This window comes from Nestor notabilis, unplaced genomic scaffold (assembly GCF_000696875.1).
Source record: "Nestor notabilis isolate BGI_N333 unplaced genomic scaffold, ASM69687v1 scaffold10370, whole genome shotgun sequence".
NCBI classification, from domain to species: domain Eukaryota; kingdom Metazoa; phylum Chordata; class Aves; order Psittaciformes; family Psittacidae; genus Nestor; species Nestor notabilis.
The window spans coordinates 25,379-38,015 of record NW_009909723.1 but is presented as its reverse complement, the minus strand read 5'-3'; the positions used below and the strand labels follow the sequence as shown (position 1 = coordinate 38,015).

The 12,637-nt window shown below is 36.6% G+C and overlaps 1 protein-coding gene across 1 annotated transcript; it reads left to right on the top strand.

Annotated features, from left to right (window-relative positions):
• Window positions 1–8,227: 8,227 nt before the first annotated feature.
• IAPP (islet amyloid polypeptide) lies at window positions 8,228–12,225 on the top strand. Its single transcript, XM_010020069.1, has 4 exons — window positions 8,228–8,539; window positions 8,932–9,028; window positions 9,174–9,308; window positions 11,788–12,225. The coding sequence occupies exons 2-4, from the start codon at window positions 8,949–8,951 to the stop codon at window positions 11,978–11,980; spliced, it is 408 nt and encodes a 135-aa protein (XP_010018371.1). The 5' UTR covers window positions 8,228–8,539; window positions 8,932–8,948; the 3' UTR covers window positions 11,981–12,225.
• The last annotated feature ends 412 nt before the right edge of the window (window positions 12,226–12,637 follow it).

Here is a 12,637-nt window from a genome sequence, read left to right as displayed (position 1 = left end):
TTTGGCCTGCTGGTCGCGCTTCTTTTGATACAGCCCAGGATACGGTTGGTTTCTGGGCTGCAAGCACACAATGAAGCCAGCTCATGTCGAGTTTCTCATCAACCAACACCCCAAAGTCCTTCTCCACAGGACTGCTCTGAACCTCTTCGCCCAGCCTGTAGCTGTGCCTGGGGTTGCCCCAAACCAGGTGTAGGACCTTGCACTTGGCTTGGTTAAACTTCATGAGGTTGGCATCAGCCCACCTCACAAGCGTGTCAAGGTCCCTCTGGATGGCATCCCTTCCCTCCAGCGTATCAACCGAGCCACACAGCTTGGTGTCGTTGGCAAACTTGCTGAGGGCACACTCAATTCCATTGTCTGTGTCACTGACAAAGATGTTGAACAACACAGGTCCCAACACCCATCCCTGAGGGACACCACTCGCTACTGGTCTCTATGTGGACATTGAGCCATTTACCACCACTCTGCGTGCAGCCATCCAGCCAGTTCTTTATCCACTGAGTGGTCCATCCATCAAATTAATGTCTCTCCAATTTAGAGACAAGGATGTCATGCGGGACACTGTCAAATGCCTTGCACAAGTCCAGTCATGAAGACATGAAATTCTTCGTTCTTTGTGAAATTTGCCACAAGGCTGGAAGACATTCTGCTACACAAACTTCTATTTTTAAATGTTAGAAAACATAAATGTTCCCTTTGTCAAAGCAGCTTTTCTGAATAAATTACCTATGTAATAAAAAAAAAAAAAAAATCTGAAAACCTGATGATATATTTTTGGGCAGTACCTCCTTTTTTAAGTACAAAGGGATTTGTTGTGTGCTCAGTTCATCAGCTTTCCACTAATAAGGCATATTGTCTCATGAACATACTTTAAGAAAAGTTAAAGGAACAAATGTACTGTAGGTTGACTGGCAGTTCGAAGGCTTCAAAGACTCTCTGGAGTCTTTTCCTCTAAAAGAATGACATTAACTATGATTCATCAATCAGTGGTTTATGTAACCTGATAGCATTTCACTTTCGCTATCCGTCAAGTCCCCAAGTTTTTTGGTGTGTGATAATACGCTTTGTGTGCAGAGATATCACCCCTCTAGATACTGCTTACTAGAAAATGCTTAAAGGTGATAGTCCTAGCCTTTCAAGCTGCACTTTACATAGGAGCCTCTTCTAAGGCAGCTCAATCCCAAAAGGTGTGAAATACCTGAATGGAAAATCCAGGAACATGGGTGAACTGTTTGGAATCTATGCATCTACCTGTGACCATGGCTTTTTAGCTACAAACACCTCATTTTTAAAACATAGGATCCCCCAAAACAGGTATTCTTGCTTAGAAAGGTGTAAGTTGCATGAAATGTACATCCTCTTTTGACAATGGACATTAAAGAACTGACTTCAAATAACATTGTACCTTTAAGACTTTCTATTAAAAAATACCATACCCTTATGGTGACAATTTTTATGATTCTTTTAACAGTTGTTTATTCAACTGCTGCAGATTGTTATAGGTATTATAAAAGGCAACAGAATGATATATGACCCAGAGGGGTTGTAATGATCTGTAACACCACAGAGAAGATTACAGAGAAGTTGTTAATATCAACTGCTTATAAAATAATTTAAGAATGTGTTAACCCTTCATTGACATGAAATTATATGAAATGTTATGTTGATGTGATACCATATATGACATTCTCAAAATTCTTGAGTTTTTAACACAAGATCAATAAGTATGACCACTGTAGCAGTGAGATAGTTCTCTAAAACAAAACTAGCCCTTTACATCCTGTAGGAATGCATCAGAAAGGTGTACAGGGTCTCTGTAAAGAGTCATAAAATCAAGCCTACAGTCACTAGAACTGTAGTTGCTAGCCAAAGGTCTACTCCTCCATATGGAAGTGTGTAGGAATCCTGTAAATCAAGGGAAAAAAAAACAAACCCACAAAAAAGACCACCAATCTGGACAACAGTTTATACCATAGAGAAAACTCTGAATCCAAAAGCAGAACGTGAGATACCCATTCTAAATAAAGAGTATACTCAACACCCACAGATTTTAAAGACACCTGACCTGAAATATGTGCTCCTTGTGCTGCTCTGCACAAGGACGGGCTTTTTTTCTGAATCAAACACTATGATAACATTACTTTTCAGCTTTGTTGCATTGAAACTGTAGCATTCATTAGCACAGTGTGCTAGTATGAAATTATTTCAATATGTTAACGACTGAAAGTTTCCAGAGCCTCAGGTGGGTTTTGCCTTGCAATAATACAGTGCCTTCAATTTTCCACTGGGTATTTGGTTCAATAACAGTTTGTTACAAAAAACATCACCTTATGAATCAGCCATGTCACTTACAGCTCCTAAATGTGAACTCTCACAAATACTTTTAAATACTGACTTTTCCATATCATTAATTTTTTCTGTTATCAGGGATAACCTCAGCCAAAAGTGGAGTCTTTGCTAAGCAGATGGAAACAGCAGTATTTGGTGTAAAAGACCATAACAGTAAAAATCCCTAAATTTTTCCAGATACATATGCTGAACTCCTGATAAATTTTTAATGACTTCTTACAGTAGAGAGACAACTTCATGTACTGATTCACGTCCCCTGTGCTTATCAAAATCTTTTTTCATTTCCAAGTAGAATGAAAAGGTCAGATCTTGCATTCACACATATAATTATCCGAGCATATAGTAAATGCAGCCCTACTGCATTTCTCTTTGAAGAGCTATCTTATTTTGCAGCCACATGGGCCGACATACCATAAATAAGTTAATTTATGTTTCATGTTATTGTCAATGTGAACCCTCCTACACAAGCTAGTACACGGCATTTGCCCTTAGTGAAAAATTATTACTAACATGACTGAATCTCAGTTCAGCACAATTCTCCTTTTTAAACTGCAGAGAAAATGCCACTATTAATAGCAGAGCTGTCAAGACAGCATCATCTAAAAGACTCAGAGTGTTTCAAGACAAAGCCAGATTGTCATTCTCTTGCTGCAGTTTGCAGAGGGGAAAGAGAAAAAAAAAAAAAAAAAAAAAAAGAGAGAAAAAAGAAAAAAGAAGAAAAAAAAGTCTGATTGTTGAAAGTGAGCTAGCTTAAAAGAAAACTTAGTTAAAACTTATGCACTGGTAAAGGTAGCAAGTGCTGACATGATTCTGTGTAGATTTATTTTGAAAACCAGCAGTTTCTCTTACTAGTGAACAGTTCAGCATGCTTTGCACTTACTAGCAATTCACCTCCACTGGAATAAGCCTGGGGAACATGGAGGATGGTGTCTGGTCCCCCTGTATCTTCTGCAGATGTCTATGCTCTTTATAAGATGCTGGGGTGGCAAAGAGGTGGTGGAGAGTTCCCACAGTTACACTAAGTAAATCAGAAACAGCTCTTCTACACATACCTAACTCCTTAATCTCTTTTTTCCCCTTACAGGAGCTTTCAGGGAGACCTCATTCTGCACGTTCAGTAGCAATATAGTCATTCACGACTCTCCACATGTTATAGGACTCCATATACTATTGTAATAGTGGTATGTGTACATAACAGCAATATATTTGAAAGCTGAATACCTTTTTATGGATTAATTCTTACAGACAATGACTTTAGAATTGTCATAGCAGGAAGCAATGGATGGCTTAAGTTATCAGCAAGGATGAACTTTCAGAAGAATGGTAGTACTATTTCGTATTACTCATTTACTGTTAGCACTGTCTAGAGCCCTTGCAAGTGACATTGATAACTGAAGGAGAGTTCTGCTTTTGCTTATATTTCTGGAAGCAAGTTGCAGAAGAGACAAAGGAGAAGAAAATTAAGATTTTAAACATTCTGTTGTATTCAAAGGTAAACTGTTGGAGGCAAGCCAGTAGAAGCCATGCAATTAAAACTCTATAAACTGTAAGTAGGAATGGCATTCGAAACTGTAATTCATCAATCACTATGATGTCAATTCTGACTTTTCTGATCTAAACATGGGGTTTAATCCTCTTGCTTGGGAGATTTCCAGGTATAGGAATTGATTCAGCACAAACTCTGATGAGCTCATTCTCAGAGGAATCATTAGCAATAGCCCTTTGAGCCTACAAGATTGTTCTGTCAACGGTGTGGGCCAAGTAGCAGAATATGTCATAAAAACTGGATTTCAGACATTTTTCACCATGCAAACGACTTATTTCCATTTGCTGGTTAGTTCCGTGGATGGTCACCCTTCATTTCTATATCACCTGGTTTTTTCCCTGCAGGAGAAATAATTAACTTTGCTCCTATTACCTCTTCTGCTGTTTCTTCCATATTTCTTCCACAGGTTTAACACCAGTTTGGGGATCAACAAGAAGAGCTCAAGTTTTTATCAGTCCTGACAGAGGCCAAACCAAATAGGAGTAATAAAGAAAGTTGTGCTAGTAAAAGCATATTTGATAAAACAATATTTGAACAAAGCAGATACATGTAGCTTAACTGCTAAGAGGAGAAAATTACAACACCAAAAGTACAAACATTGTAGTATTCATCAACATAGTAACAAGCAAGAAATACGGGGAATAGAGTATTAGAGACACATTTTTCAGACTTTAGCATCAAACTGTAAAAATTTAGGGAACAATCAAGGTTTTTATTCATAGGCATCTAGTATAACTTTAGACTCCCTCTGACGTTCCAGTTAGTTTGCAGTTGCTAACACAGTGTCCTACTAGCTGGGTTCACGAATGTCAGTCCTGGATATTCTAGGATATATAAAATGATAGCAGAAAACTATGTTTAGGCACCTGATTTACTTCTCTACTTTCAGATTTAGCCATTTGAACACAAGGCACTTAGACTTTTTCAGAGGTGCTGACATTATCAAGGAAACCTTTTTTTTATACTTTACTTTTACTTTGAAGCTTGATTAAGACTTATTTAAAAGGAATCAAAGGCTAATAAAATTGCTATAAAAATGAAATAATTTTGTCAGATCACATGAAACATCGTGCTTAACTCATATAACAGCTACAAGCACTGACACATGCACCATTCTGTTTCATTACTGATAATATTTATACTGATGAATATTAATGCTGCTGTTACAATTTCTGGTTTGTTCAAAAAATTGAAATAAGCCCATTTCATGTTAATGTCTACAGCTTTTCCTTTTCTGTTTTGATACAACATGCAAACTAAATGTGAGTTATTCACACACTTCTAGATCCTGGTAACTGAGCAACAATGTAATTTACTGGAGACATCTACCTTACAAAGCAGTACAGCATCTGGTAAAGTGCATGCAACAGGTAATATGGCTTTTCGTCTCTCTCACAAATGGGAAAGAGACATCCATTACCAAAAGTCTTAATGTGTGTTATTAATGTCATTAAGCAAATGTGGAACTTAGCTTAGAAATTGAAAAGCAGCCACTACAAGTGGGAAACAGCTGTCCAGCAGGAGTCAGGAACAGCGTAAGAAAAAGGTAAATATGAGAAAGAGGGGGAACCAACCTTAAATGTTAGGAACTGAGAACATAAGATAGTTAAAGCAACCATGACAGAAATCGTTTCACATGCATTTAGATACCTGCAGTGTAAATGTCTATATCTAAGCGAGTCACCCAAGGCTGTTTGTGTAGTCAAAAATTCATCTCACATTTAGCCAGATAAATCCCACTCCCCATTATATAAAAACATCAGACATTTGAGACAAGGCTAGCTCCCTGTACCTCTGCTGCCAGCACATTACAGTGCAGAGCATTACATTACAGTTGCATCACCATCTTGCAACTCAAGACATTTATGTAGGTAGTTTCCAGAAGGAACCAGGGCATTGGCATAACATATCTTCTGGATTCTTTGTAAATCTCAGCTCTGGTGTCCCCTAAACATTTGTAAATGAATAAATAATACTTTAGACAAATCTTTTCATAAAGACTTAAACACAAGCATAAATACATAAAATTGCCATGTTACTACTCAGGATGGAATCAGTCATGGGTTTCTTTACTGAGAATACTTGCTTTTTTTTCTTAGACTGATAACATTTATTATGCATAGTAATAATGGGGTTTTTTTTAAGATCAAGGTTAAAGAAGTTTGTCAGTGATAAAAATAGCTTTCTAACCACTTCATTGAATGGTACTAACTGCACAGTACTTAGTGCCAGGTTCTTCAAAATTGAGTTATGAATAGTTCTGCTGTCAAAGAGATTCCACAATTTCATATTCCTGTCTTGTTTGTGTGGGAAACCACTACTCCTGCTTAAGAGAACTTGCAACAGGAGCCATAATACCTTAATTTTGTTAACATTACATTTGACTTACTGCTGGATAGGCTTCTTGCTTATTCTGCCAAAATGCTATGTTGCCCAGGAGGCAGGCAATGGTCCTGGGACATCATGAGCCTAGTTTGATTTCTACAACACACTCAAGACTCAGCCTTTTGGTTCTTCCCTCGAAGCATTAGAGGCTCCCCAGGGCCACCTGCAAGACAGCTGAAATAAGGATTGGGGACCAATATTTCTATGAAAAGCCTGTTTCATTTTTCTTACATCAACTCATAGCTTGATTCAAGCTTGACACAACAAGCTAAATTCACTTCAATGCCTTAAAACATAACAGATTCTGAATATTCAGTCCAATCTTTTAAGATCTTAGATGCAAACTGCATATTGCTTTTCAGGAGTCGAAACAACCTGAGCTTGCCTTTTCACAAGAGCTGAGCATATACACCACTACTGAGTATCAGTGGGACCCAGATCTCTTCCCATTGCCAAAGAAGTGCACCATGGCATTCTCAAGTTCAATATTCAAGCAATGGTGTAAATCACCAGCCAGATTATCCGCATAATTTTTTTTAGCACAATTCTACCTGTGTACAATGGGTTTAATCATGCCTTCATTTCAGAGGAATAAAATTTCTACAGTGAAAATAACAACACCAAAATGTCGTTTTGTTGTAGTCAAATGCTACAGTGAAAATAACAACTGAAGACTCTTTGGAGAGATAAATTTGTTTCAGATGTTGCACAGAACATATTGACATGGTGAAGATAAAACACTTAATCCTCTTACACTGGAGCTGTCCATCCATGGGAGGATGACAGGAACCTGGGGGAAAATATATATATATATATGATCATGTTAAAAACAGAAAGAAAAATATCCAGAAGCAGCAATTTTTAAGAAAAAAATAAAAAATCATCACTTGCTAGAATATGATTTGCAGACTGGCTGTTGTAGCAGGTTAAGAGGCTACCATGCCAGCTATGACTTCTGTATTCAACTCAGTTCAGCACAGGTGCCTGAAGAGAACCAGCACTGGAACTTTGGCCATTTCAGGGAAAATCTGGTGTTACAGAGTAGGTCAACAAAGAAGGGGACTTCCAGTGAAGGCAATGGTACTTGGCATTGGAGCAGTTAAGAATTAATTCATGTTCTCTCAGAATGTGGAAGATGCATATGATAACTTCTTATCACAGAAAACTTTGCCTGAGCTTTTATGCCAGCATCTTACCTCCATAAATAATTGAAAGACCTGTTTTTCATTTGGGCACCTAAAGGCAACTAATGATCAGGGGGAAAAAAAAAAAAAATCCCACCAAAATTGGGAAAAAAATGGTTCTAATCTCTGTCCTTGGAAATCTGCAGTCAGGTAATTTATTAACATTGGATTTAGTCTATTAAAAGCTGCATATTTTTCCCTGAACCATACTCGGCACAAACTACAGAAATAAATTTGCACAGGCAGTCTTTATTCTGATATTTTTTAGCTTTTTACTCCTAGGCTTTGCCTTCTTAAGAATATTAATTGACACAGTTTTCATGCATGACAAAGAATCTGCCAGTGTTAGCAAAACATAAGATTTTGCATTAATAATGACAGAATTTTCATTTGTATTTCTAATTTACTGAAAAACATATATGAACTCTACCTTGTTACCCTGAATGATCACCCTGTCAGTTTAAATAATTTTCATCCTTTTCTTACTCTTCATACCTTCATCCCTTCAAACATTTTTTCTGTTTTGATTACTATATCCTTCTACAACAAACCTCCACAACTTTAACTACTCTATCTTTTCTAAGACAGCTGTTTTCTTATATTTCAATAACTGGTGATCTAGTGTTTCATTTATTCTGTCTTTCTTTATAACTTTTGTTACCTTATTTAGCCCTTGAAAACACCCACAGGGAATATTACCTCAGCACCTTATCAGAACCGTAAAATTGAAGCTACAGTTCTGATGTGCAATATGCTATTATGGTATCTTCACGAGGGCATCCTGCATATACCAGGTTAATATTTACTGATGTGCTAATGTAGTAATGACCTATCTTCCTCTGCTCCTCTCTGGGGTACTTTCTGTCTATAGGGATGGGAATTAATGACAGTCTCTCTGTGCTGCCTGATGTCAGAGCTGAGAAAGGTGTGAAGGGTATATAAGAGCCGTATTACTTGTCAGCAAGGAAGGGGGAAAAGGGATACTCCAGAGCTAGATGCAAGCGTGGAATTGTTGTATGCATCCTTCTTGCTAACACAGGCGTGCTTCTTCAGTTAGCTCCCTGACCATTACAAGGTAAACAATTTCCCTTTTTTTTCTTACTTGAGATGCAGTGCAACAGATGTGCTTTCAGGAAAGCACAATGTTTCTCACTGTTAATCAACAGCATTTTTTCAGGAAAAGGCTAGGATAACTTCAAGGTAAATTGCACCTGGGACTAGAATTTGAGACTGGGACTTGTCAAGAAATGCAAACCAGAGATAAGGTTAAGAATTGGAATTGCTAGATGGAAAATGAACATTTACTGTTGAGAGCTATCTATCTGAAACTGCGTTGTGCCACTAAACTTACTTTAGCCTGTGAAAAAGACTAGCTGCTGTTGATTTAGGACACAATGGGCATCAGTTATAGAATATGCTTGAGAGTATTTGGGTTAGCTTTCAGGTTTGAATCATTATTCTTTTCAGAAAGTTTGGAAGCAAAGATGTGCAACCTGAAGCTGTCAGTTTTCTTCATTGCACTTTCTGTCACTCTGAGCTGTTTGGAAGCTACACCTATTGAGAAGTGAGTAATAAATAATCATGTTTATTTCTTTTAGAGGAAAACTTATTCACATTATTGCATGAATTGCTTTTGCTTTCATATCTCAAATAATATGAGAAAAAATAGAGGTATTCAATTTCACAGGATATTTTATTGTTGTTTAAAGATTATTATCTGTGGCTGATGATCTATCTGATGGTACTTCCAAGAGACAAGGCTGGGTATTGCCGGTAATGTCACAGAATACACTCTCAGGATTTAGTGAGGAAATGCCAGAACAACCAGCAGCAAAGGCAAAAAGGTATTGATTTTCCTTGTTTTTTCTAGTTGTATCGGCTAGGATTAAATTATGAAGTGTTCTGTTACTTGAGACACTGTGTCTGTTGTTTATTCTCAAAAAAAAGCTTAAAATACCCTTCTTATAAATAGAGCCATTCTGTAAGCATAATAATCAAAGCACTCAGAGTAGAAAGTGAAATCCAGAGACAAAAGTTGCAGATCATTAAATCATTTTACAATTCTAATGCTTTCATAAATTAAAAAGGTTACAAATACTACATTACCTTGAGAAGAAAGGTGTATTTTAAAAAGGCCTTCTTTATTAAATGTCACATTTCCAAACTGAAGGGAAGAAAATACACCCTTCTTAATAACACCACTGCTTTCCAGAATGGAATTATATTATAGTATAACTGTTTCCTGGATTTAAGTAGTATTTCATTACAGAGTTAAATATCAATTTAATCATGGGAAAAAGGAAAAGAAGAAATTGGCTCTGATTGATAGAATTTAACTTGTCTGAAATGCTTTCATGGTTATAAATCCATAAATCAAATTTCAGGTAACTTATTAATGAATAAAATAGCATTTCAAAAAGTATTTGCAATTTGTACTAAAAGATAAACAGCACTGAACTATCCTATGTTCATGAGCCTTTTGAGTGAGTATCTTTCAAGGACAATTACGTTATGAGTAGATTCAGTAAATACTAGTGTCTATATAGTTACCTGTTGCTTTCCTTTCGAGTCTATTAAGAAAATACCATTATTTTATGACAATTTGGTTATCTTCCAAGATTTTTTGATAATTGAGACTAAGTTCTCACATTTTTACAGTATTACAAAAAAAAATAATTTTAATACTCAAACACAAGGCATCACCTTTATGAGTGTTGCATGTCCCATTTGCTTTTCTGGGACCCTGGTACACCTTACTGGGTGAACTGTCTCACTGAAGCACATATTCAATTAAAGGCTACGGATTAGAGAGTTAACAGGTGTAAGGGGCTCTGTCAGGCTAGACATCAGCTAGAAATCCAGTAGTTTCCTGTCAGGACTGGAGTTTTAAACTTGGCCTGATTTTGTACCTTGAATGAAAAAGGGAATTCTGCCTCCACAAACAAATGAGGATTTCCATGAGAATCAGTTGCTGTTTGAACCTCATATGTTAAAGCCTCAATTAAATGTTTTTGAAATCAATAGAAATACCCATGGAAACCTAGAAGAAGCTATATCAAGCCTTATCCAACCATTTCCTTTAAGTACAATTACATATTTAAAATATTAATTACTTAGAAATTGCTCCTGTTTGCCAGCAAACACCAGTATAATACAAACATTCCTCTCACAGTTGCTATTCCATTTGGATTCTTAGATCAGTAAACATAACTCCTAAAGAATAGATGACATTTCAGGTAACAGATTTAACCACTCAATAGGAAAATGAACTCATTGGTAATTGGTAATTGTCATTCCTCACAGTAAATTTTTGCTGCAAACTTTGTCTACCTCATGCCACATCAACATGAAGAAACCCGAGAAAATTAACAGTAAGTCAGTAAGCAATTTCAGCAAGCAAACATTTCTATCTGAAGGGAAAACATAGTGGTCTAAAACAACTTTGAAAACCCAAGCTCTCTAAAGCTAACAGTTGTATAGTGATTAAAAAAACAAATAAAAAAATAAGAAGAAGTAAATCTCATGCTACATATGTTCTAAAAGGAATTCCGAAAATGGTCTGCTGGTTCAGACCATAAAATGTTTTTAGATATGGATTCTTCTGTGGACACTCTTCAGAGTCTCATCCAGTAAATTATTATCTCCTACCACAACAGCATTTTCAAGTCGGTGTTTCAACAAAGACGTGGCAGCTTTTCAGTAGTGAATAAATCTTTGTTTATACAGAGCTAAATATTAAGTGGTATTGAGGTTGGCAGAAGTCAGCAACACCTGCCACCTCTCACAATATGTGGCAGAGTTGCGAGAAAGAATCTTTGGACTCAGTCCACTTGATGTGGGCTGGAAGATTACCATTCACTTCAGTTAGAGCAGGTTATGATTCTGTGGGAACAAGAGAACTAAATAAATGTTAGTGATTGTCATTATGTTAGTAATCCTCATGATATCAGCAAGAGCTCTAAATAGATTTAGAAGTTCAGCTTAAAGCTAAACATTTAGTCATTGTTTTCACTTACTGTCTTAACTACACTATCATTACAGGTTTTCTACATGTCATAAACTGCTATGTAGAATATCAATACAAAAGACATATGACTGTTAAGGTCTTTGCATTTAAATAACCCCCATCATTAAAAGTGATAATAGCATACAGCACAAGGGTTTTTTCAGCACAAAGTAGGTGGTAGGAAGACTGTAATGTTCATGTATTTGTGCACATATTAAAAGAACTCCCACATTAGCACTGATCAAATACCTATTAGAAGTGGCACACTTGATTGCTCATCATTTGACTTAATCTTGGCTCTTTTTTTTTCACCTTAGTAGTCACCATCTGGAGAAACGGAAATGCAACACTGCCACATGTGTGACACAACGTTTGGCCGACTTTTTAGTTCGTTCCGGCAACAACATTGGAGCAATTTATTCACCTACAAATGTGGGATCCAATACATACGGAAAGAGAGACACAGTTGGGCTTTCAAGCAGAGAACCCCAAAACAATGCACAGCTTTAGGGTGTTAAAATTACTACTGATACAGTTTTCATTAGGAGCTCGATTTTTAATGTATCAATAACCTCTTAGTTATTACTTGTACGGTCTTAACAGTGCCTTGTTTTCTGTGTGTGCCTGTGTGTGGGTATGTGATTTACGTTCATCATTTCACTATGCATGTACAATGACATGCATAGGCTATTGTTTCAACTCCATTAAGAACACCAGAAATCTGCTTGTCAAATTCGTTTGTAAAAAAAAAATAATTAAAAAAATAGATGTATATCACAATAATAAATGGAAAAGTAATTGCAACAGGGCTTTTTATTATTATTATTAAAAGGATGAAAAAGATAACCATGATGTCTATGTTTTTATGGTCACAGTTTGGTAAGAGGAAGAAATTATCTTAATTAAGACCAACAAAAGTCAGAATGCTGACAGAAGTTATGGCCTAACGCAAGTAAAACAGAAAAATCTTCTAGGTTTGAAATATCTACAGCATCTTGTTTCGCATTGTGAGACAAGATAGCTGCATTGTGCATCTGATTACACCAGTTAATTGACTGGTCTCTTTCCACCTTAACATGCATTAAGCAAGCAGAAGTGCTCAGAATCAGCAGAGACTTCCACACATTCTGAGCATGGGATTTTAAGAATTTACAGTTGTTACTTTTA

What these genes read in the sequence shown, in the direction of transcription:
- IAPP (XM_010020069.1), top strand. Translation starts at nt 8,949, where the DNA reads ATGTGCAACCTGAAGCTGTCAGTTTTCTTCATTGCACTTTCTGTCACT. An exon ending in GAAGCTACACCTATTGAGAA is followed by an intron (nt 9,029 to 9,173) that starts GTGAGTAATAAA and finishes TGTTGTTTAAAG; the next exon opens with ATTATTATCTGTGGCTGATG. An exon ending in CCAGCAGCAAAGGCAAAAAG is followed by an intron (nt 9,309 to 11,787) that starts GTATTGATTTTC and finishes TTTTCACCTTAG; the next exon opens with TAGTCACCATCTGGAGAAAC.